At 55.1% G+C, this 22,050-nt stretch overlaps 1 protein-coding gene across 10 annotated transcripts; it reads left to right on the top strand.

Annotated features, from left to right (window-relative positions):
* Positions 1 to 2,071: 2,071 nt before the first annotated feature.
* Positions 2,072 to 21,825, top strand: ITGA7 (integrin subunit alpha 7). Of its 10 annotated transcripts, XM_037847134.1 has the most exons (27): positions 2,124 to 2,480; positions 6,655 to 6,782; positions 6,893 to 6,972; positions 7,863 to 8,118; positions 8,607 to 8,738; positions 9,030 to 9,149; positions 10,097 to 10,304; positions 10,431 to 10,624; positions 10,997 to 11,085; positions 11,215 to 11,342; positions 11,509 to 11,604; positions 11,754 to 11,815; positions 11,965 to 12,134; positions 12,564 to 12,713; positions 13,343 to 13,458; positions 13,597 to 13,713; positions 14,022 to 14,214; positions 14,303 to 14,383; positions 14,491 to 14,570; positions 14,714 to 14,788; positions 14,945 to 15,047; positions 15,609 to 15,785; positions 15,951 to 16,082; positions 18,536 to 18,649; positions 18,837 to 18,935; positions 19,032 to 19,157; positions 21,128 to 21,825. In XM_037847134.1, the coding sequence occupies exons 1-27, from the start codon at positions 2,275 to 2,277 to the stop codon at positions 21,356 to 21,358; spliced, it is 3,663 nt and encodes a 1,220-aa protein (XP_037703062.1). In that variant the 5' UTR covers positions 2,124 to 2,274; the 3' UTR covers positions 21,359 to 21,825. The 10 variants fall into 10 exon arrangements, with proteins under 10 accessions (XP_037703068.1, XP_037703062.1, XP_037703059.1 ...); XM_037847131.1 differs by having other exon boundaries at positions 8,607 to 9,149; XM_037847135.1 differs by lacking the exon at positions 13,597 to 13,713.
* The last annotated feature ends 225 nt before the right edge of the window (positions 21,826 to 22,050 follow it).

Raw genomic sequence — 22,050 nt, forward strand, 5'->3', positions numbered from 1 at the left:
AGATCTAGATGTCTAAATTTACTAGGCTAGTCTAGAGCTCTTGTGTGTGTTTCCTGCCCTCCCTTCCCCCACTATTTATAGCCAGGCTAATTCTGGGCTGCTGCTGTCTCCTTTCCTGCTTCTTCCTCCTATGGCCTGTGAGGTGACTTCTCAAATATTTGGACAGAGGAGGTCAGAAGCAGATTCTTGGCATCTGATTTCAGCCTCAGATTTAGCAGGAGCCAGTGTGGTGGAGATAGAGGCAGGCAGAAGCTGCAGGTGCAGAGAGGAGGTCAGCTGAGGCTCTAAAAGCATTTTGACAAGGGTTGGAGGTTTGGGCTGGGAGTCAGGCATCCCAGGTTCTCTCCTGATTTTACCACTCTGCGTTCTCATGTCAAAATCACAAGTTCCTCTCTACTGTTTGGGGCCCTGGAATAGGAAAAGGGGTGGAGAAGGCATAGGTAGAGGATAATAAAAGTAGAATTTGGGTGCCAGCCCTGTTGGTAGCACATATATTTTCATGATAACACCTGTCTAGATGTGCACTAGTTCCCTGGATGGGATGTCTGCAAGTGTAGCATTGCAAAAATGGAGGCCCAAACTTTCAATTGTATATTAACTTACCCAGGGCAAGGATTAATCCATGGCCATCAGAGTGAGAGCCCATCTATTTTTTTTTTTTTTTAATATGATACTGGAAAAAGAAGTAAGAGGGAGAAATGGAACACAGAAGGAAGAATTAGATAGGACAGAAATCGGGGCTTTAAAGAAAGGGAGGGAGAAGAGAGAATCAGAAGAATGTGATAGCCTTTGAGGGGCAAGACAACATTGGAGACACTGAGAAACAGTCTGAGGAAGATTCCATGTGTGACAGAGACAAGAAGTGGGACAAACATATAGTTTGGGATGAGACAAAATAGAGAGGAGAGAGAGAGAGAGAGAGAGAGAGAGAGAGAACGGAAAGATGGACAAATGGATATACACAAGACGAACACCCAGTAAGAAAGAGAACTAAGAGTGGGAGGTGGGAGCAAGAGAGGTTTCATTGTGCCAAATGATTTCCTATCTCTCCCCCTTGATTGGAGTTATTAATAGCAGAGAGTTGGAAAATGTCTCTGCTCCCTTTGCTTCTGTCCCAGTTGGGGGAAGGGAGAGGAAGAGGGACAGGCCTACGGGTCCCAGTGGAGGCCTTGGAGCCTCAACCAGACTGCCTGAGCCAGCCCAAGACTCTGGGATGGTGAGGCCCCTCCCCTTTTGGTGGATGGGAAATGTACAGTCGTGGGAAGAGTCTGCAAGCTGGAGACACCCTTTCCATCCCTCTTCCTCTTGGATCCAGTATCTTTCATTTTTGCCTTTCTTTGACATGCCCCCACCCCCAGCTTTTTTTTTCCAGCTTAATTTTTTTTTTCTGGCTTAATTTCCAACAGTCCTCTTCCAGCACTGCTCTCTGTCTTTTCCTTGTTTTCTCCCTTCATTCCATTCCTTGTTGATCAAACTCTTCCTTTCTTTCTCCATCTCTTTTCTCTTTCTCTTTTCTTTTTGTTCCTACCTGCCTCCTTTGCTCCCCTTCCCATACCTCCTGAGCTTTTCTCTCCTCCTTGCCTCGGTCTTGCTCAGAACGTGGCTAGTGTTGCCTTTGTCACTGCCGGGCTCTGGGGAGGGCGGTGGGATGGGGTGGGGGATGGTTTGATTGGAACAGCACAAGGGGTGCTCTGCGTGACCCCGGGGGGCAGAGGGCATTCAGGGGCGGCTCGGGACCCAGGCCCAGGAACGCTCCCCTTTCATCTCCTCTCCTATCGGCATATTTCTCTTCTAGGTTGCCCTTTAGCCATATCACACTTCTCATCTCTTACCCCCTCTCTCTTTTTCGGCCCCGTCTTTCTATCCTTCTTCCCTCCCCATTCTTGGGCGCCGCCTCCACCCCGCACCCGCAATGCCCGGGGGAGGGCAGGGGAGGAGTGCGCAGGCGGGGGCGGGGCCGGGATGGGGCCGGGGTGGGCTGGGGGCACCCGATTGCGACGCCCTCGAGCCTCCACCTGCCGCGGGAGCGAGGGGCGGGGCCGAGGGTGGGGCCCGGGTGGCACCCGGGGTTAGAGGAGGCGGGAGTCGGAGTGGACGCCCGAGCTGCTGCGGCTGCAGTCCTGGTAGCGGAGGACGGCGTGGCGAGGCGAAAGCTTGCGAGACCCCTAGAAGACCAGCGGGACTTAGGAGACGAGAGGCGTGTCTGGGGAGACCTGAGGCTCGGGGCGCGCGTGATTTCCCCGGCGCTCGTGGGGCGCGCGCGGAGTTCGCCCTATGGCCGGGACTCCGGGCCGCGGTCCCTGGGGGGGTCCTGGGCTTCGCTACCTTCTTGGCTTCCTGCTCCCCGGACTGCTCTTCCCAGGAACTGTCGCCTTCAATCTGGACGTGATGGGCGCCCTGCGCAAGGAGGGAGAGCCCGGCAGCCTCTTCGGCTTCTCTGTGGCCCTGCACCGGCAGTTGCAGCCACGACCCCAAAGCTGGTGAGTCACCGTACCCGCCCAGAGTCCCCATTGCCTGAGCCGTTAGATCCCCCTTCGCCTAGTCCCGGGCCACCTCGTCTCTCAATGTTCCAACCCACCAAATCTTAGGCTGCCCACACATATCCCACACCCCGACTTAGAGCCTTGGGTCTGCAGCCATCCTCCCAGGCCCTGAGACCCAGAGTCCTGCTCTGGAGATGGGTTGGAGAGTCAGGTTCTTGTCTTGGCAGGGAGCTGTCTCTTTCTGCCTTTTCCTCCAACTTGCATCTTTGCTCCAGCCTTTGAAGAAGTAGGCCCTACCCTTCTTCAAAGGGCTGAATTCCCTAGGAAGGGAGGCTGACCATCCCGTCTCTGCTTAGGCCAGGAGGAGAGAGAAAGGGCAGAAAGGTTGAGGGTGCCATGGGAAGGATGGCATTCCAGAAATACCCTCCTGCCAGAGCATTGCCGTGGGATGGAATGAGGGTAGGAGAGAGCTGCCAATTCTGTGGCTCAAGGCCAAGACCACAGGAAGGTTGGGAGAGCACCTGGGAGGTCTGGCAACTGGCAGTAGGTGACTTGGTGATAGAGAGTGGCAGAAAACAGAGCCCTCAAGTAGTAGGAGCAGCAGCAGCAGCAGCAGCAGCAGCCGCCACTGCTGCAGCGAGGCACATCCAGGAAGGATGCTGGCCAGGCTGCTCCAAGAGGCTCAGCATTGGGGGAAGATGGGAAAGTGTGAGGGGAAGAGGACAATTCTAGTTCTTTTCTAATCAGTTCAGGATCCATGGGAAATGGACACACTTGCATGTGGGATCTGTGGCTGGTGATGCTTCCTGTACCCTTAGCTCTAGCTACATGCATTAATTAAAGAGAGATGAGAACGGCAAGAAGACTTCCTGCTCCCTCCTGCCAGGGGGCTTTTCTCTCCATGGCTAGAGTGTAAACCACATAAAGTGTCCATTTCTGGGATCAGTGCCATCTGCTGGGACTGTCTTCTCACCCTTATTATTGACCTGGGGGCAGAGGGCAGGGACAGGAGCCCACTTCTCCTTCCCCACGAGGGAGGTGGGGGTGGTTCCAATCTTTCTTCTTCCATTATCTCTGTCATCTGGGAGCAGGGTCAGTGGCCCCCAACACTTGGGGGGCAATAGACAGCAACCAACTTTACCTCTTCTTCAGACTGCCATTTGCTTCTTCCCTCATCTCTGCCTTCCTCCCTCCCTCTTTCCCTCCTTCCCCCATCTGCCAGAGCTCCAGGACTTGGAGGCCTTTTTAGGACATGCTCAACTCTCTGAACTATTTCCAGGCAAATTCTAGGTTATTTTTAATAGCTCGGTGTCTAGCCGTTTCCCCTTCCTCTCTGAACGTGGCCCCTGAATCTGTCTCCCAGAGCCAAGCTGAGGGAGTCCCCAGAGGGACCTGACCCTGCTTTTGCTCCAACAGGGGGGCACTCTGCTCTTTGGTGGCACAGGAAAGGCAAGGTACCTTGCTAAGTCCCTAGCTGTTGAGTTGCACATCACCTTCCCAGAATTCACTGATTGAAAGACCTTCTTGCCTGTTCTGATATTTCAATCTGGCTCCTCAGCTGGATGAGACTCTGAGGTCTAACCTTCTTACTTTGTACTGTGATTTCAGCATCATTTATTTCCTTCAACTGTAAAATGGAGATAAATAATAGTGCTACCATATAGGATTGTTGTGGTGGATTAAAAGAATTCTCAATAAATATAAAATGCTTAGAATAGCACATGCCCCATAGGAAGTGCTATGAGAGTGTTAAGACTACTGTTATTCTTGTACTGTGAGCCACAGAGCTAGGGAACAGTTTTAGCACCTTACAGTGATCCTGGATCCAAAGGTTTGGCCAAGCACCCTCCCCAGAAGGCCACCCAGATTGAACTGGTTCAAAGAGGGGCTGGATGTAGGCAGGAGCCCTGGAGTGTGTGGAGAATTGAGAGGTGCGGTGGTAGTGGGCTACTTCTCAGCTTCTGCTTAGCTGGGCTTCCAAGGGGTCCTCTGTTCCCAATTGCCAACAGTTTTTCCTTTTCTTTCTGCAGTGGCTACAGCTGTGGTTACTGTTCTGTCCAGTGGCCTGGGTTAGCTGGGGCTTATGGGATGAAGCCAGGAAGGGATGTGTGGCTGGGTCAGAGGTGGGGGGAGTGGAGAAGCTGGGTGTGGACACTCATTCCAGGAGGGCTGGGTTGGTCTCTGCCAAAAATGGGGCTGGGCATCTCTATGCACTCTGCCTCTTTCCTCAATGTGGGCCCCTCCTCTCCTCCCTCCAGGGGAGAGGTGAGCGTTGAACGCTGACTGACGGCTTCTCTGGGTGCTCAGCTATGCTCGGGCCATCTGAAGCCCTGGGTGTTTCTGTGAACCACACATGAAGTGTGGGTCCTGCAAATGCATCCTGTTGCCTCCTATGGGGCAAGCAGGAAGTTGAATAAGATGGCCTCTGTCTTCCAAGAAAGGGCCTTCCTTGTGTTTGGACAGATGAGGGGCACTGCTGACTTGTTTGAAGGTTGGCATTTGTTGGCATGGGGCCTGGTCACCTGGTTTCCTTTTCTGCTCTGGGTACCCTCCCTTCCTCCTCCTCCTTTCCTGGATCTGTCTTGGTGTTCTGGAGACTGGTCAGTCACTGGGTATCATGGAAAAGGTATGAGTATTGGAGCTGTGTGGATTCAAATCCCAGCATTGCTGCTTCAGGTGTCTGAGTGAGTCTTCTCATCTGAAAGATAAAATCAGATCTTGTATGATCATTGTAAAGACTAAATGATGTATTACATGTAACATGCCTAGCCTGGTGATGGTCATACACAGAGAGTGGTAAACATTAGCTCCACATACCCCTGGCATCCAGCTGGGGGCCTGACCTGTTGTGGGTGCACCAGTGCCTGACACAGGGCTTGGCATATGATGGGATCTCAATAAATAGCTGCTAAATGAATGCCGAAGGTACGTTCCCTTCCCTATCCCTCCCCACCCCCCTTCTCTCTCTTGACACTGACTCTGACATGGGATGACAGCTGCTAAGGGCGCAGAGAAGTTGTGGGAAAGGAGCAGGGCTCTGCGCTCTCCCCCTGCCCATAAGAACTGGTGCCGTGCTGCGGTAGATGCCCGCCTGTGTTACCGTCTGCCATGGCCTGTGCCTCGCCCCACAGGAAGGGAGATGGAGAAAAGAGCATGAGAGAGGGGCCTCAAGGTGTGCCCTTCGGTGACTTGTGATTCTCTCAGAGGATCCGTGTAGTCAGCTGGGCGTCAGTCACCTCACTGCACCCCCCTTCACTCCTAGCCCCCAGGGACCCAGGCAGCCTCCATTCCCAGCACAGCCCTCCCCCCAGGGAAGAAGCTTTGGCTGTGATCGTGGAAAATTGTTCTGCCAAGAAAGTTGTAGCTGGGAATGAGTTGTGGGGGTGGGGGTGGGGTTAGGGGAGAGGGTTGGGGATGAGAGGAAAGGGAAAGATAATTGGATACGTGGAGGAGAAGGAAGAGGAGCGGGCAAGGGGATTCTGGGTGGGGAGGAGAATGGGGGTGGGATGGAGACAGGATGGGAAACTTGTCCCCACCTCCATGCCAGCTAGAAAGATTGTGAAAGACTGACGGAGTCCTGGGCTGGCAGAGCTGCGGGGTTGCAGTGGGGGTGTCTTTGCAAGGGCCCTCATCAGGGGGAAGCAGGCCCACATGTAGCCTCTTGCTTGGCCTCTGAAGCTGGTCCCTGGGTCACCCTGTGGCGCTGGTCCCAGCCCCTGTTACTTTGCTCAGCATTCTTGGCATTTCTGGCAGTGTTTCAACTGGACTGGGGTGGGTGAGGAGGGCAGGGCTTGGGGCTGGGGCCAGGCAGGGAGTAGGCAAGGCCTGGTCAGGAACAGGTGCTGGGAACAGGCGGTTCTTTCAAACCATCAGCACTGGCCAGACAGTTTGGGTTGGCGTGTTTGTGTGTGTATGTGTGTAAGTGTGTAAGTGTGTGTGTGTTTGCATCTACTATGCATGTTGGGCCCTCATCCAGATAGTATGTGCATATGCAGCAGGATGGCTGCATGGCCAAGTGTATTAATTTACTCCTGCGCAGGACTTGGGAAACAGACTTTTGGCCCTTCCTCGTCCTCAAACACTCTGCTCGGTGCTGAGAGGTAGGGCCTCGGCAGCTCTGGGGAGGTCCTGGCACCCTGACCTCTAACTCCTGCCCTGACCCATCATACAGGCTGCTGGTGGGCGCTCCACAGGCCCTGGCTCTGCCCGGGCAGCATGCGAATCGCACGGGAGGCCTCTTCGCATGCCCCCTCAGCCTGGAGGAGACGGACTGCTACAGAGTGGACATCGACCGGGGAGGTGCGGGCCCTGCAGGGGCAGAAGGGCAGAATGGGAGAAGCACATGAGGTGGGGAGGAGAGGATTTGGCTTTCCTCTTTCCTTCCCTAATTCCCTGTGTCCTGCCTGCAGCTGATGTGCAAAAGGAGAGCAAGGAGAACCAGTGGTTGGGAGTCAGTGTGCAGAGCCAGGGGCCTGGGGGCAAGATTGTGGTGAGTACCACTTGTGATTGCATGCAGGGCGGTGTGTGTGTGCGCATGCATGTGTGGTGTGCAAATGCACAAGTGTGCTTACGGAACACAGGCTGAGTACAGAGTGTGATTGCCAGGACCTCAGGGAGATATAAGAAAGTGTAAGACTTGGTCTCTATTCTTACAAATGTAAAAACATCTAACCATCCCTCTATCCATCCATTTGTCAAACTCTTACTGAGAACCTTGTAAGCATCAGGGAGTGTTGTACTTACTGAGAGAGGATGTCTAAAGACAGGGAAAAACCTGGTACCTGCCTCAAATAGCCTACTTTATAGTTATGGAGATTTTCATTCAATCTTTTTCTGTGTCTCTATCTTCTCTCACAAACATGCGCAAACACACATTTAATAATACAAGTCACTATGGGGCAGAATACGGTTAATGTTAAGTGACCAGTACAGCCACCAGCCTATAAAAGTCCAGAGGAGGAGTGGAGACAAAAGGCTCCTACAGGTGAGGAACGGGAAAGGGAGGAAATTCTTTGCAGGTGAGGTGGTGGCACTTCCAGAGGGCCAGAGATAGGACCAAGCTTGGCCTATTGGGGAACAGCCACATGTGAGGTGACCAGAAAGGCAGTGTGGAACAAGGACTTCTTCCTGAGAGGGCAAGGAAGTGTGTGCAGTTGGGATATTTATTGGGCTCTCCATGTACCTGCCTAACTCTGGGCTGGGTGGTGGTTGCCCAAGTGATGCCGTCGGAGGAGTGTGTGTGTGAGTGTGCGTGTGTGTGTGTGTGTGTGTGTGTGTGTGTGTCCCACAGCGTATGCTGAATGTCTGCATATGGCCGGTGTGGCTCAAGCAGATCTCTGGCCCACATGGGGGAATGCCCCCTTATCCTTCCTCCCACAGACCTGTGCACACCGATACGAGGCGCGGCAGCGAGTGGACCAGATCCTGGAGACGCGGGACGTGATTGGCCGCTGCTTCGTGCTAAGCCAGGACCTGGCTGTCCACGATGAGTTGGACGGTGGGGAGTGGAAGTTCTGTGAGGGGCGTCCCCAGGGCCATGAACAATTTGGGTTCTGCCAGCAGGGCACTGCCGCCACCTTCTCCCCGGACAGCCACTACCTGCTCTTTGGAGCCCCGGGAACCTATAACTGGAAGGGTGAGTCACTCCTCAGGGCGGGGAGGAGGGGACCCCACAGACTGCAGTGGGGGCAGCACATGGCCAAGCATGACCACATGTTCCCTGCCGTATAGCCCTGGGCACAGCCACACCCTCCACCCCATCACCTGAGCACACACGTGAACGAGAGTATGTCCTCTCCTTCGCATGGCCAAGTGTTCCCCAACACGCTGGCATGGGCCCCCCACGCATGGCTGGGTCTGTCCGCCCGGCTGGCCCCTGCATGCTCCATCACGCCAGCCCGCCCCTCATCACTCCCATTCCCATCTCCGCACGCTGCCGCTGGCTGAGCTTCTCGGTGAGTGTGATGCCAAGTCAGGGGGGTCCTTGGAAGCTTGGGCTGGGAGGGGGTGGCGGTAGGGCTGGAAAGGAGAGGAGGGGCATCTCCAGGTGCCTGTCTAACTCTGTGCGGCCTGAGGGTTGCTCCTCACCCCCTGCCCTGGCCACTAACAGGTCTGTCCTTGCAGGCACGGCCAGGGTAGAGCTCTGTGCTCAGGGCTCAGCGGACCTGGCAGATCTGGACGACGGGCCTTACGAGGCAGGGGGTGAGAAGGAGCAAGACCCCCACCTCATCCCGGTCCCTGCCAACAGCTACTTTGGTAGGGACCCCTTCCTGGCCCAAAGCCACTCTAACCCTCTGCTCCTTTCTCTTACCCTCCCTCTCCACACTCCCATCCTTCTGTCTCGGTCTCTGCCTCGCACCCACTTTTTCTGCCTCCGATTCTTCTCTCTGTGGCCTCTTCGTCTCTCTCGTCTCTCTCGTTTTCTTTCTCCATGTCTTCCTCTTCCGCCTTCTTCTGGCCTGTTTGTCCTGCTCTGTTTCCCCGCTCTGTGGCTCCGCCTCTGGATGTCCCTTCCCTGGTGTCTGCCCCCTCCCCACCCCGCCGCAGGGTTGCTCTTTGTGACCAACATTGATAGCTCAGACCCTGACCAGCTGGTGTATAAAACTTTGGACCCTGCTGACCGGCTCCCAGGACCAGCCGGAGACTTGGCCCTGAATAGCTACTTAGGTTTGTAAGCTGCTACCCATGCCCCCCTGGACCCTGGGGGCTTGGCCCTGGCCTCCCCTCCCCGCCTAGGGAACACATCCTTTCCTGCCCACTCCCCGCCACTCCACACCCAACACACACATCCAGGTTAGCACACATTGGGCCCAAAGGACAGAGAAGAGCTGGCCCGATGACCTGGCCTGAGAAGAGGAGTTCCCCGAGAGTAACAGCCTCAGGGGCTGGAACAAAGGGTCTCTACGGAGGAAGATCCAGGCGGCCTGAGAGGGACATGGCTGAGATTGTCATGTCATGGGAGGGAAGGAGGTTAGCTCTGTAGGGGGAATTTCTCTGAGGGATGGATGGTGGGCACATAGTGGAGAAAGGACTAGCCTTGTTGGTAAGTTCTTCTCATTGTCTCACCTGCCTCCCTTCTGCAGAGGAGACGGGAATGAGACTTGGGAGATGTTTGGGTGAATCAAGCTCGTCCCCACTCTCCCTTGTCACCCCATGCTCCCTGCCTGTGAAAGCTTTCTCTCCCTGCCACGATGGTGGGGGTGGGGGCAAAGAAGGTGCATTGGGTGGGATTGGGGGCCTCCTCGGGTGTGGAGATGGGAGAGGGAGCATGCCCTCTCCTCTGTCCCCTGGGAATGGGGGTGGGTGGTGCCTCTGGCTCAGGTCCCGCCATTGTGCTCAACCTCCTCTAGCCCAGTCATCCTGTCTTCTCGGCCACTGCCCTTCTCTCTCCTCCCCAGTCCCTGAGGCTGACCTCACTGCACGTCTCCTGCCAAGCTCCAGTCTCTGGGCCGGGCGGGTGTGGCAGGGCTGCCAGTTGTGGTGGTGATAACTTGGGGGGCACCTCTGCCTTTTGTCTCCAGACCTGTCGGGAGGGGGTGAGGGTGGAGGGAGCTGTGATGCCCCCTGGCTTCTGGACACTGTGGGGAGTACTCAGTAAGCCACCTGTCACCCAGGTTTCTCCATTGACTCGGGGAAGGGGCTGGTGCGTGCAGAGGAGCTGAGCTTTGTGGCAGGTGCCCCCCGTGCCAACCACAAGGGTGCTGTGGTCATTCTGCGTAAGGACAGTGCCAGCCGCCTGGTGCCCGAAGTTGTGCTGTCAGGGGAGCGCCTGACCTCTGGCTTCGGTTACTCTCTGGCCGTGGCTGATCTCAACAGTGATGGGTGAGGGGGGCAGACGGGGGTGCAGCCTGAGGGGTGGGTCCAGGAGGGATGAGGGGCCCCTGGTATCTCCCCCTGACTCGCCTGGCCATGGAGGACCCCCCACTGACCATCCCACTTTCTCCACAGCTGGCCAGACCTGGTAGTGGGTGCCCCCTACTTCTTTGAGCGCCAAGAAGAGCTGGGGGGTGCTGTGTATGTGTACATGAACCAAGGGGGTCACTGGGCTGGGGTCTCCCCTCTCCGGCTCTGCGGCTCTACTGACTCCATGTTCGGGATCAGCCTGACTGTCCTGGGGGACCTCAACCAAGATGGCTTCCCAGGTGTGGCTGGGGACTGGAAAGGTTCAGTGGAGGGAGGGGCTGAGAAGGGGTGCAGAAGTGGCTCAGAGTTCTGGGGGTCATCTTCTGAGGACCCAGGGAGAGAAGGAGGCTGGGCTCTCATCTGAGCTTTACCATTTAGCAGCTTGGTGGCCTTGGGTAAGTTACTTAACCTTTCTGAGCTAGTCCTATCTGCAGAGAGTGGCTTAGGGGATAAATGATGATGGATGTAAAGTGCCTGGGACTTAGTAGCCTTTCAATAAAATAGAAAACCTACTGTATAGGACTGAGTGGCCTGCAGGACAGTTGGGGCCTGGATCTTGTCACCCCCCTTTCTGTCCCCTGGTCTGATTGCCTTTCTCCCATACCCTGCAGATATTGCAGTGGGTGCTCCCTTTGATGGGGATGGGAAAGTCTTTATCTATCACGGGAGCAGCCTGGGGCTTGTTCTCAAACCTTCACAGGTGAGAGGAGTGTGGCTGGGATGAGGGAATGGGCATGGGGGGATCAGGGGGGCATAGCCGAGGAGGGCCTGGGAGGCAGAGGACTTGGGGGCAGAGGGGCTGGGGGAGGCTGACTGTCTGGTCCCCCAGGTGCTGGAGGGTGAGGCCGTGGGCATAAAGAGCTTCGGCTACTCCCTGTCGGGGGGCCTGGATGTGGATGGAAACCATTACCCTGACCTGCTGGTGGGCTCCCTGGCCGACACTGCTGTGCTCTTCAGGTGAGCCCCTTCCTCTGCTCTGCCTTCTCCCTCGCCGAGGCCACCACCCCCTTCCTGTAATTTCCACTCCCACTGCTGAGTCTGATGCTGAAGACTCTTCCCAACTGCATGCTTTCCCAGCCTAATTTCTAATGTTCCTCATCCCCTCATCCCCCCATTCCCCCAGAGCCAGACCTGTCCTCCACGTCTCCCAGGAGCTCTTCATTGCCCCTCGAACCATCGACCTAGAACAACCCAACTGTGCTGATGGCCACTCGGTCTGGTGAGGCTGGATCCCAGGGGAGGGCTAGGGAAGGTTTCCCTCCCCAGTTTGGGGCTGGGGGCTGGGGCTGGCAGGAGTGGGCAGGGTGGGGGTTGTGTTCTTGGCCCACCAGTCTGCCTGGCTCAGGAGCTGCCCTTTGCCTCCCACAGTATGGACCTCAGGGTGTGTTTCAGCTACATCGCATCTCCCAGCAGCTACAGCCCTGCTGTGGGTGAGTGAGGTCCCCGGTCCCACAATCTCATCCCATTGGGTTTCCAGGGAGGGTCACTCTGAAGTGGGGAGAAGGGCACCATGGGGACGGAGTTAGATTGGAGCAGTTCCTCGGCTCACTGGCTCCTCTCCTTTCCCCGCATGCCACAGCCCTGGATTACGTGTTAGATGGGGACACAGACCGGAGGCTCCGGGGCCAGGTCCCCCGAGTGACCTTCCTGAACCGTGGCCTGGATGACCCCAAGCACCAGGCCTCGGGCACTGTGTGGCTGAAGCACCAGCATGACCGGGTCTGCGGAGACGCCATGCTGCAGCTGCAGGTGGACACTGACCCCTGGGCCTCCAAGGGTCATTGTCGTTCCCTCATTTCCTCGATTCCTCTCAGCTTCCTCCTCCATAACACACTCACATCTCATTCTAAGATGTAGACTTTTGGGAAACCTCCCTTAGGGGCTTACCTCCTCCTTACCTGCTGCCTTTTTGCATCTCCTATCAAGTTCTGTGCTCCCTGGAGATGGAGATGGCAGGATCCATTGTCACATTTGACCCTCAAAGCCCTAAATCCTGTGTCTCCTCCCTTCTCTACCCCAGTCTCTCTCCCTCCTCCTTGCTCAGTTCTCTACCTCTTTCCTTCATCTCCTTAAGCTTCTTTCCATGTCTCAGAATCTCTCCTAGGTCTGGCTGGGGCTTTGGGCAGAGCTGGGGTCTGGGGATTGTTCCAGGATCCATGTCCGTCTTTCCCTTCCCAGGAGAATGTCAAAGATAAGCTTCGGGCCATTGTGGTGACCCTGTCCTACAGTCTCCAGACCTCTCGGCTCCGGCGACAGGCCCCTGGCCAGGGGCTTCCCCCAGTGGTCCCCATCCTCAATGCCCACCAGCCCAGCACCCAGCGCGCAGAGGTAAGTCTGGGTTCTGGTATGGCCCAGGAAAAGAAGCTGGGAGGGGAAATAATCATGATCCTTCATCACTGACCCATTTATTAGCTACAAAGCTCTTTTGTGTATTTGATCCCAGTAGTTCCCTCTATCTCTAGGTGCTATAACAAGTAGACCCCCAAATGTAAAACAGTCCAAATGACTGACAGTGGTCCTCCATCCAACCATTCAAGGGCCCAGGATGGTGGGGGCTCTTCCATCTTCAAATGTGTCCACCAAGTTCCTTAACATATCTTCATCCCAGTCAGCAGAAAGGGGAAGTGGCATGAAGTTCCATGCATGGGTCTCATGGTTGGTCTGGAAGTGGAACCCCTCACCTCTCTTCAGACTAGTATCTGGAAGTCAGTCTCATGGTCACTCCTGTGCTCCAGCTGTGTGCCAGCCTGCTAGTCTCTACCACAGCATGGTAATATGTCCATCATTTTACTGATGGCAGGCACAACTCAGAGAGGTTAAGTGACTAGCCCAATATCACACAGCTAGTAAGTGGCAGATCTAAGAGTTGAGCACAGGTTGTTTAATCCTATGTCATCCACCCCACTACATCCCTTGGTGACACATTCACCCCTTCGTCTCCTCAAATCTCCCTCCAGATCCACTTCCTGAAGCAAGGCTGTGGTGAGGACAAGATCTGCCAGAGCAACCTGCAGCTGGTCCAGGCCCGCTTCTGTGCCCGGGTCAGCGACACGGAATTCCAGCCTCTGCCCATGTGAGGGGGAGGATGGGGTGGGGTGAGAGGGCAAGAGTTCAAGGAATGGAAGGAAGCCCCTTCGGGAGGACGTGGCAGAGGGAGGGGCTGAACCTGCAGGGAGAAGGTGAAGGCCAAGGAGGACCTGCTGTAATTCAGATGGCTGTGGAGTGAGACTGGTCCCGGGGCCCACGGGGGCTCCCTGGCAAGGAATAACAGTCCTTCAGTTATTCAGTTTGCATGCATCACATTGCCCAGTCTTCACAACCGTGTGAGGTAGGGATTATTATTAGTACTACTTTGTGGGTGGAGAAGTGGGACCTAGAGAGGTTAAGTTACTTGTCCGTGTAAGTGGTGGAGCTGGGATGAGAATGGCCGTCCCCTGACTCCCAGCCTGGAGTTGTCTCCAGCATGTTAAGATCTTAGGCATGAACTGGTGTGAAAGGAGACTTGAGGGGCCTGGGATGGGAGGAGAGGCTCAGGGAGTGGAGGCAGGGCAGCGTGCACTGGGGGAGGGAGGCTGGGAGTGGGAGAGTCAGAGGAAGGTATTTAGATCTTAGAGGGAGTGGGGTCTGACCCTCCAGGGATGCAGATGGCACCACAGCCTTATTTGCACTGAGTGGGCAGCCCTTCATTGGCCTGGAGCTGAAGGTCACCAACCTGCCCTCGGACCCAGCCCAGCCCCAGGCCGACGGGGATGACGCCCATGAAGCCCAGCTCCTGGTCACCCTCCCTGCCTCTCTGCACTACTCAGGAGTCCGGGCCCTGGATCCTGCGGTGAGGGCCTGGGGCAGCGTTGGTGGGATGGGCTCTTGGAAGGGCTCCAGTAGCCCAAACTGACCTCTCCTTCTCTCCCTACACCCAGGAGAAGCCACTCTGCCTGTCCAATGACAATGCCTCCCATGTCGAGTGTGAGCTGGGGAACCCCATGAAGAGAGGGGCCCAGGTGGGCATGTCTGCCCTTATGCCCCTCTGGGTGGTGCTGTAACCCTTGACCCCTCCTGAAGCCCCCAGCACCCCCCTGACTACATTTTCACCCCACCCTTGGCCCAGGTCACCTTCTACCTCATTCTTAGCACCTCGGGGATCACCATTGAGACCACGGAGCTGGAGGTGGAGCTGCTGTTGGCCACGTAAGCCTGGTGGGGCCAGGGTGGGTGAAGGTGGGGTCAGTCAGATTGGCATCCACCTGGAAGGGGCTCTGCTGCCTCTGCCTGAGGCCCCTTGGGGTGGTGCCTGTGCTCACTGCCCATGCCTGCCCCTGCCCACACACCAGGATCAGTGAGCAGGAGCTACATCCAGTCTCTGCTCGAGCACGTGTCTTCATTGAGCTGCCACTGTCCATCACAGGGTAAGTTCATTGAGCACCTCCAGGGGAAGGGAAGAGGGGCATTGCTACTCCCAAACCCCAGCCTGAACTCTGCCTTGCCTGGCCTTACCTTCCTGGCCCTCCGTTCGGCCAGGCCCCAGGCCTTCTCAGCCCTTATTTTGACCCCTCCCATACCAGGGTGGCCACCCCCCAGCAACTCTTCTTCTCCGGTGTGGTGAGGGGCGAGAGGGCCATGCGGTCTGAGCGGGATGTGGGCAGCAAGGTCAAGTATGAAGTCACGGTAAGTGGCTTGATTTGTGGTCCCTCCATGGCCCCCTCTCTTCTTGGCACAGAGGGGAGGCTGGGAGATGTTCCAAGGGCTGGGGTTCTTCCACCATACGGAGGCTGGTCATCCAGGAAGTTCATGGCCTCTGCCCTTCCTCTGGACTGGAACCTGCCTAAGGCAGGTGTTTGTGCTGGAGCCTTACTTGACTATATTCTGGTCATCCCCTGACTGGCCATCTCACCCCATTGGTCTGGGGAGGACATGAAAGTCCAGAGAAGCTTCTCTGTTGAGGAGGCCTCAGCTGGGGGATGGGAACAGGGGGGTGGTTTGATGTCTTTTCCCAGATCTGCCCCTGCTTGGCTGGGGCCTCCCCTCACACCTCCCAGTGATACCTCCAGGTTTTCCTGGATTTGGTGTGGGGAGGGACTGGTGCCTGGTGGGGTCTAGAATCCTGAGTCTTTGCTAGAACTATGCCTCCTGAGGCCCTCCCCTCGGCCCTTGTTCCCTCCTTCTCTGGGGATTTAGGTTCTGTTCCGAAACTGACCTCCCTTTCTTTACGCTCCTGCACGTCCACAGGTCTCCAACCAAGGCCAGTCACTCAACACCTTGGGTTCTGCTTTCCTCAACATCATGTGGCCCCATGAGATTGCCAACGGAAAGTGGCTGCTGTACCCCATGCGGGTGGAGCTGGAGGGCGGGCAGGGCCCTGGGAAGAAGGGGCTCTGTTCTCCCAGGCCCAACATCCTCCGCCTGGTGAGGCTTAGGCAGAGGGGCGTTAGGCTTTGGGAAGGGTGTCATTGGAGTTGGGGTAGTGTGGTGTGGGTTGTGAGCCTGGAGGAAGGTGGTGGGGAGGAGGTGAGACTTCTGGATTGCTGGGTTTAGAAGGACACTCACTGGGTTCTCCCTCTCTGCATCCAGGACATGGACAGCAGGGATAGGAGGCGGCGGGAGCTGGAGCAGCCGGAGCAGCAGGAGCCTCCTGAGCAGCTGGAGCCCAGCACGTCCTGGTGGCCAGTGTCTTCTGCTGAGAAGAAGAAAAACATCACCCTGGTGAGGGCAGGGCAAACATGGCAGCTGCCAGAATGGGGAGTGTGGGTGGTGACGTGGTGGAGGATGTCTTGGGTGGGAGGCATGGAGCGGGTGGTGGTTTTGAGGGAGGTAGCATGCCATGAGGCGTACGGTCGAACACCTAAGGCAAGTGGACAGGACAGTCCACGACAGCTCACAGGAGGAGCTGCTGATTGCACGGAGCCTCTCACATCTGCCAGATGCTCACTCCAGTTAGTTAGCTGAGCAATCAATTCTCCATACATTTATATAAAATAGAAAGTTTACATTTTATAGGGGATAGGATAGTTTTAGTGTTCCAGTGTGCTAATGCTGCTGTTATGCGAAATACCAGAAATGGATTGGCTTTTATAAAGAGGATTTATTTGGTTACAAAATTATAGTCTTATGGCCAAGCAAATATCCAAACAAAGGCATCAACAGTAGGGTACCTTCACTGAAGACCACCGATGGCATCTGGAAAACCTCTGTCAGCTGGGAAGGCACATGGTTGGCATCTGCTTGCTCCTAGGTTGTGTTCAAAATAGTTTTCTCCAAAATGTCTCTCTAAGCTGCGGCAGCTCTGAGGTCCTTCTGTTTGTGAACTTTTATAGGGCTCCAGTAAACTAGTCAAGACCCTCACTGAATGGGCAGGGCCACACCTCCATGGAAATAATCTAATCAAAGGTATTACCCACAGTTGGGTGGGTCACATCTCCATGGAAACAGCCTAATTCAAAGATTCCAACCTAATCAACACTAGTATGTTGCCCCCACAAGATTGCATTAAAGAACATGGCATTTTGGGGAACATAATACATCCAAACTGGCATATTTAGCCACCTTTGAGATCTGTTTGTTCTTTTGAACTCTTTTTAGGTCAAAAAAGTCAATTTGGATAAGGAAATCTGCTTAGTTTCCAAAATGTCAAAACACTTAGGTTTTGTAATATTCTAACAACTAAAATCACGGTTTATCATATATGATTCATTAAGTCTATCCCTTTTGAGTAGTTTTGTCTCCCCTTATTCTATTTGTTTCAAATAGTTTTGTTCTTTAAATGGAATCACTAAGCAAATTAGCAGATTCTCGGGCTTTACACCTTCCAGGATGGCCCTGGCAGGATTTGGATGTGGGGACATAAGGTGGGAAGGGTCTGGGCCTTCCAGAGGGACCACGGTGGGTACAGCCTTGGAGACAGGGGGTGTGATCTGATTTAACTAGACTGTGGTGAGCACAGGGGTTAGGGGGGTGTTTGGCCTGGTTGTAAGGGGGTGAATCTCAGGGATGGAAGGGGGGCAGTAGAGTAAAGGAGGCTGTTTGAAGGCGGCTTAGGTTGTGAAAGCTTTGTGGTCCTCTACCACTGCCACACTCTTTTCTGTCCTCTGGGCCCTCAGCTTCCTCCCTTCCCCGAAAGTGTGACAGGAGGCAAACTGAGGGCTCTGGGTTGGCCTGTGTGTGTGTGTGTGTGTGTGAACTTCTGTTATCTTGGTTTCCCTATTATATGGCTAGTCCTATCTTCTCCGTATGATTGATTTCCTCTGAAAGGCCTCCTTTTTAAATAAGAAGTTTGAAATTGATTCTTTTACTTAAAAAGCAAGGCAGAAAGCTTTTAGATAAATTGACTATTTTTGAACTGCTCAAAAGTGGCAAAATAAAAGATGACTCAAATAATTCAAGTACTCTCAATGCAAGTCTTCTGTATATGGAGTGTGCTAAGTGTGATGACTATAATAAGACTTTTAGGCAAATGGGTCATTAAGTGGGGTTTGGGCCTAATGGATTTAGGTCAGGCTTGGAAGGAGCAGTCCTGGGCAGCCTCCTGCTCCTTCATTGGTTTGGGCTTAGCACAGGAGTGCAGCTTTACTGAATATTAGAATATCAAATATCTTCTTTACTGCTTAATAGCTTTGCCAGCTGTGTGACCTGAGGCAGGTCACTTGGCTTCTTTGAGCCTCAGTTTCCTCAGTTTCCTTATTTGAAGAATGGGATGATAATATGCACAACACCCCTGTGTTGTGAAGTTTAAATGAGAGAAGTGTCTGGAAGGTAGTAGTGCGCTCAATAAATGGGGCCGTCATTAGGTAACATGAGCATCAATTGATGAAGCGAGTCTGCTCCTGTTACGTAAGAGATCCCTTTACCCCCTTCCATGCACTGCAAAGCCAAATGGCCCCTCTTGGGGATAGGCTGCTATTTTGGATGATCCAGGTAGACCGCAGGGTTGGTTTGGGAAGACTTCCTGGAGGAAGGGAGTTTAGGGCCAGGTGTGAAGGTGGGAGAGATATGAGTGAGGGCAAGGGGAAAAGGGGGTCAGATGTGGGGGGGATGGAGGGATGGAGTGGAGGCTCGGCAGACTCTGCTGGTTGATGACGTTTGTGAGGGCGCCGGGCGTGGGGCAGGCTCGGCGGGGTGGGGCCCGAGCAGCTCAGAGCCCTGCCTGTCCTTGTCCCCAGGACTGCGCCCGGGGCACAGCCAACTGTGTGGTGTTCAGCTGCCCGCTCTACAGCTTTGACCGCGCAGCTGTGCTGCACGTGTGGGGCCGCCTCTGGAACAGCACCTTCCTGGAGGTGAGCATTCTCCTTCCCGTCAGCCCCACTGGGACTCACTTCCCCTCCCATCTCTTCCTTCTCCAAATACAGCGAGGCTGAAACACCCTCTGTGCTGGACACCATGCCATGTGTAATTTCAGGTGCTGGGGGGCAGGAGGGAGGCAAGGAGGCACTTAGGAGGAGGGTCTCTTCCCCTCTCCCTTAGGAGTACTCAGCTGTGAAGTCCCTGGAAGTGATTGTCCAAGCCAACATCACGGTGAAGTCCTCCATCAAGAACCTGCTGCTTAGAGACGCCTCCACAGTGGTGAGCTGCAGGGCTGGGCAGGTGGGCAGGGGGCTCCTCTCTCTTCCTCTCTCTGGCTCCCTCCTGTTTTTGCTCCATTAACCCCTTGCTTCCCAGATCCCAGTGATGGTATACTTGGACCCAGTGGCTGTGGTGGCGGAAGGAGTCCCCTGGTGGGTTATCCTCCTGGCCGTGCTGGCCGGGCTGTTGGTGCTGGCGCTGCTGGTGCTGCTGATGTGGAAGGTGAGGCTTGGGGAGGGGTGTGGCCGGTGGGGGCTGGGCCTCCCAGGCAGGCGGCAGGGGTGCCTTTCTTTCAAGGAGCACACTCACTCATTCATTTATTTAGTGTATATGGAAGTTTCACAGGTAAATCAGCTGTAGATGTTGTCCTCAGGGATTTAAAAATCTAGTGGAGGAGGTGAGCCTTGTAATTAAGGACAAGGCAAAAGGTGCTATGAGTCAAGAAAGTGCAGTGGGAGTCCAGAGGAGGGAAGGCTTGAAAGGAGCTGGGCCTTAGAGGAAGATGGGGTAGTAGGATTTGGATGTGGAGAGATGGGGTAAGTGAGGTCTAGGCTCCCAGAAGCACTATGGTAGGCAAAGTAGTGGAGGCAAGGAAGTGTAATCTGATTTAGATAGATTGTGGCAGTTAATGCTGGAAAGGAAAATGGTCAAAAAGCCCAAGGAGTATGGAGAATTACATCCAGGGAACTGCCTCCAGGGCCGGACTCGAAACTGTCACCACCAGGCTCTACCTTGAATCTTTCTTACTTGCCTCTGGGGTGCACATGCACATCTCAATTCCAGGAATCACATACGTCACTGGGGGTGGGGGTCACACCCAAAACACGTACTGTATATGGAACTGTGCATTTCCTTAGGGACCCCCTCTCCCCTGCCCCCTCTCCTTGGGACCATTCACAGACCAAGCACCCCCTTTGGCAAATGCGAGATAGCAGTGGACCAGCTTCTGGAGTAGCATCCAAACTGTCGGGACCCCGGCCAGTCTCAGGGGAGGTTGATGCCTTCCTGAAACCTGGCCCAGGATCCCTGCTTCTTGCTTCCATGGAAGGAGGATAGAGCAGAAATAAGGGCCCTATTTTGTCCTCAATTTTCCCATTCTCCGCCTCTTTTGTCCTCCTCCTCCCCCAACATCCCAGTGTGGCTTCTTCCATCGGAGCAGCCAGAGCTCATCTTTCCCCACCAACTATCATCGGACCCATCTGGCTTTGCAGCCCTCGGCTGTGGAAGTCAGGGGTCCGGGGACTGTGGGGTAACTGTTACATGTGTGCATGTGTGTGTGCAAATATGTGTGCCTGTGTGGATATGTGTGTGTGTGAGTACACAGAGCTCCCAGCATTCAGGAGCTGGTGAATGTACAAGGTGAAAAAATGAGATGGCATGAAGGTGGTGTGAGTCCTAGGAGCCGGGGTGGAAGGTAAATATTGTATAAAGGTGAGGTTATAGGGTGAGTGTACACAGCCGTGGGCATGCACAAAGGGCTGGTTGGGTCCATGGAGTGTGAGCATGTGGGAGAGTGGGGAGGTCCCCTGCATGTCTTTTCTATGGGCATGAGTGTGCAGAGATGATTGTGCAAGGAGATGCTGTGCAGAAGGAGTCTGAGCATGTGGAGTGTGAGTGTGCAAGGGGCACATCTCCACCTTGGTGTGGAAGGACCTGCATGTTCACCATTCAGGGATGGGCAAGGTACCGTATTCAGGGATGAGAAGCCCTGTCCTAAGGGGGCTGCTGCCCATTGTCGGTGTACACGTAGTGTGTGTGTGTGTACGTGTGTGTGTGTGAGTGTTGAGAGGAATCACTCCAGAGTATGCAAGGGTCTAGGAAGCCATTTTCTTCCACAGATCTCGTCTGGATTCTGGGGAGTCTATTGGGTCTCTTAAAAAAGCATGGGTGGGTGGAAACCTTTGGGGTCAGAGGTCTTGATGTTCTACCTTCAACCTCCTCTTTCAGGGACCAAGGGAGATGTCCTTGGTCCTGCCCCTCGAGCCCCTCCTGCTCCTGGGGATCCAGCAGTGGTGGTGGCCTCTATGGAAGCTTCTCACTGCACTAGATGCCGGTCTTCTATCTCCTCTCTGCAGCAGTTGCTTCTTTCTGTCTCGGGGATGGGGAGGGCAAGGAGCTGGATTGCGCTGCGCGTCTGCTCTGGGGCCCTCAGCCCTGCTGGCTCCTCATGGTTTGGCCTGGTGTCCTTCCAGATGGGATTCTTCAAGCGGGCACGGTACCCCAAGGCCACAGTGCCTCAGTACCATGCGGTGAAGATTCCACGGGAAGACAGGCAGCAGTTCAAGGAGGAGAAGACGGGCACCATCCTGAGGAGCAACTGGGGCAGCCCCCGACGGGAGGGCCCCGATGCCCACCCCATCCTGGTTGCCGATGGGCACCCTGACCTGGGTCCCGAAGGACACCCCGGGCCAGGCTCCGCCTAGCTCCCTGCGTCCCAGCCCTGGCCCCCCACCCCTCCCCAGATGCGGCTCCTGGGTGGAGCGGGTGGAGTGGATTGCTGGTGTCACATCAGCATTTGGCAGGATCTGCTTCCTCAGGGGCATAGACCTCCCCTCCCCCCCACTAGGGCTTCCCCTCAGACTTCCCCCTAGAATGCTGTGAGGTGAGAGGGGTGTACCAGGGATGGGGCAGCGGGGCAGGGCAAGAAGGCAAGGGTGTCCTGACTCAGAGGTGGGGAGAAGGGACCCTGATCCTTCCTTCTCCCATGCACTTGGTTTAACAAGACCCCAAGAACCTGTCCCCCGAAAGTGCCTTAGCCTAGAGGGTCGGAGGAGGATGCGTCCCTGACTCAGGGGCTCCTCCCTCCCTAGTTCCCCTCTCCTCTGACCTTAGTTTGCTGCATCAGTTTAGTGGGTTTTGCCTATTTATTAAAAAATATTTGAGGACAAAACCTGTGGCTCCTTTACTGGTCTTGCTTCCTCATCCCCAGGGTCTCCAGGGGATCCCCGATGCTCTCTGGTACCCTGACAGCTCAGTGAGGTGCCTGTGGGCAGGGAGGGTCACGTGATCTGGCAGGAATGCACATACGGAGCCAGTTCCTAGAAGCACAGGAGTGTAGCGGCAGAAGGAGGGGAGGGAAACTACTGCAGGAATAAGGGAAAGGGAGGGGGGCTGT

This window comes from Choloepus didactylus, chromosome 8, assembly GCF_015220235.1.
Source record: "Choloepus didactylus isolate mChoDid1 chromosome 8, mChoDid1.pri, whole genome shotgun sequence".
Lineage (NCBI taxonomy): Eukaryota > Metazoa > Chordata > Mammalia > Pilosa > Megalonychidae > Choloepus > Choloepus didactylus.

What these genes read in the sequence shown, in the direction of transcription:
- ITGA7 (XM_037847131.1), top strand. Translation starts at nt 2,275, where the DNA reads ATGGCCGGGACTCCGGGCCGCGGTCCCTGGGGGGGTCCTGGGCTTCGC. An exon ending in GCTGATGGCCACTCGGTCTG is followed by an intron (nt 11,605 to 11,753) that starts GTGAGGCTGGAT and finishes TGCCTCCCACAG; the next exon opens with TATGGACCTCAGGGTGTGTT. An exon ending in CTGCCACTGTCCATCACAGG is followed by an intron (nt 14,789 to 14,944) that starts GTAAGTTCATTG and finishes CTCCCATACCAG; the next exon opens with GGTGGCCACCCCCCAGCAAC.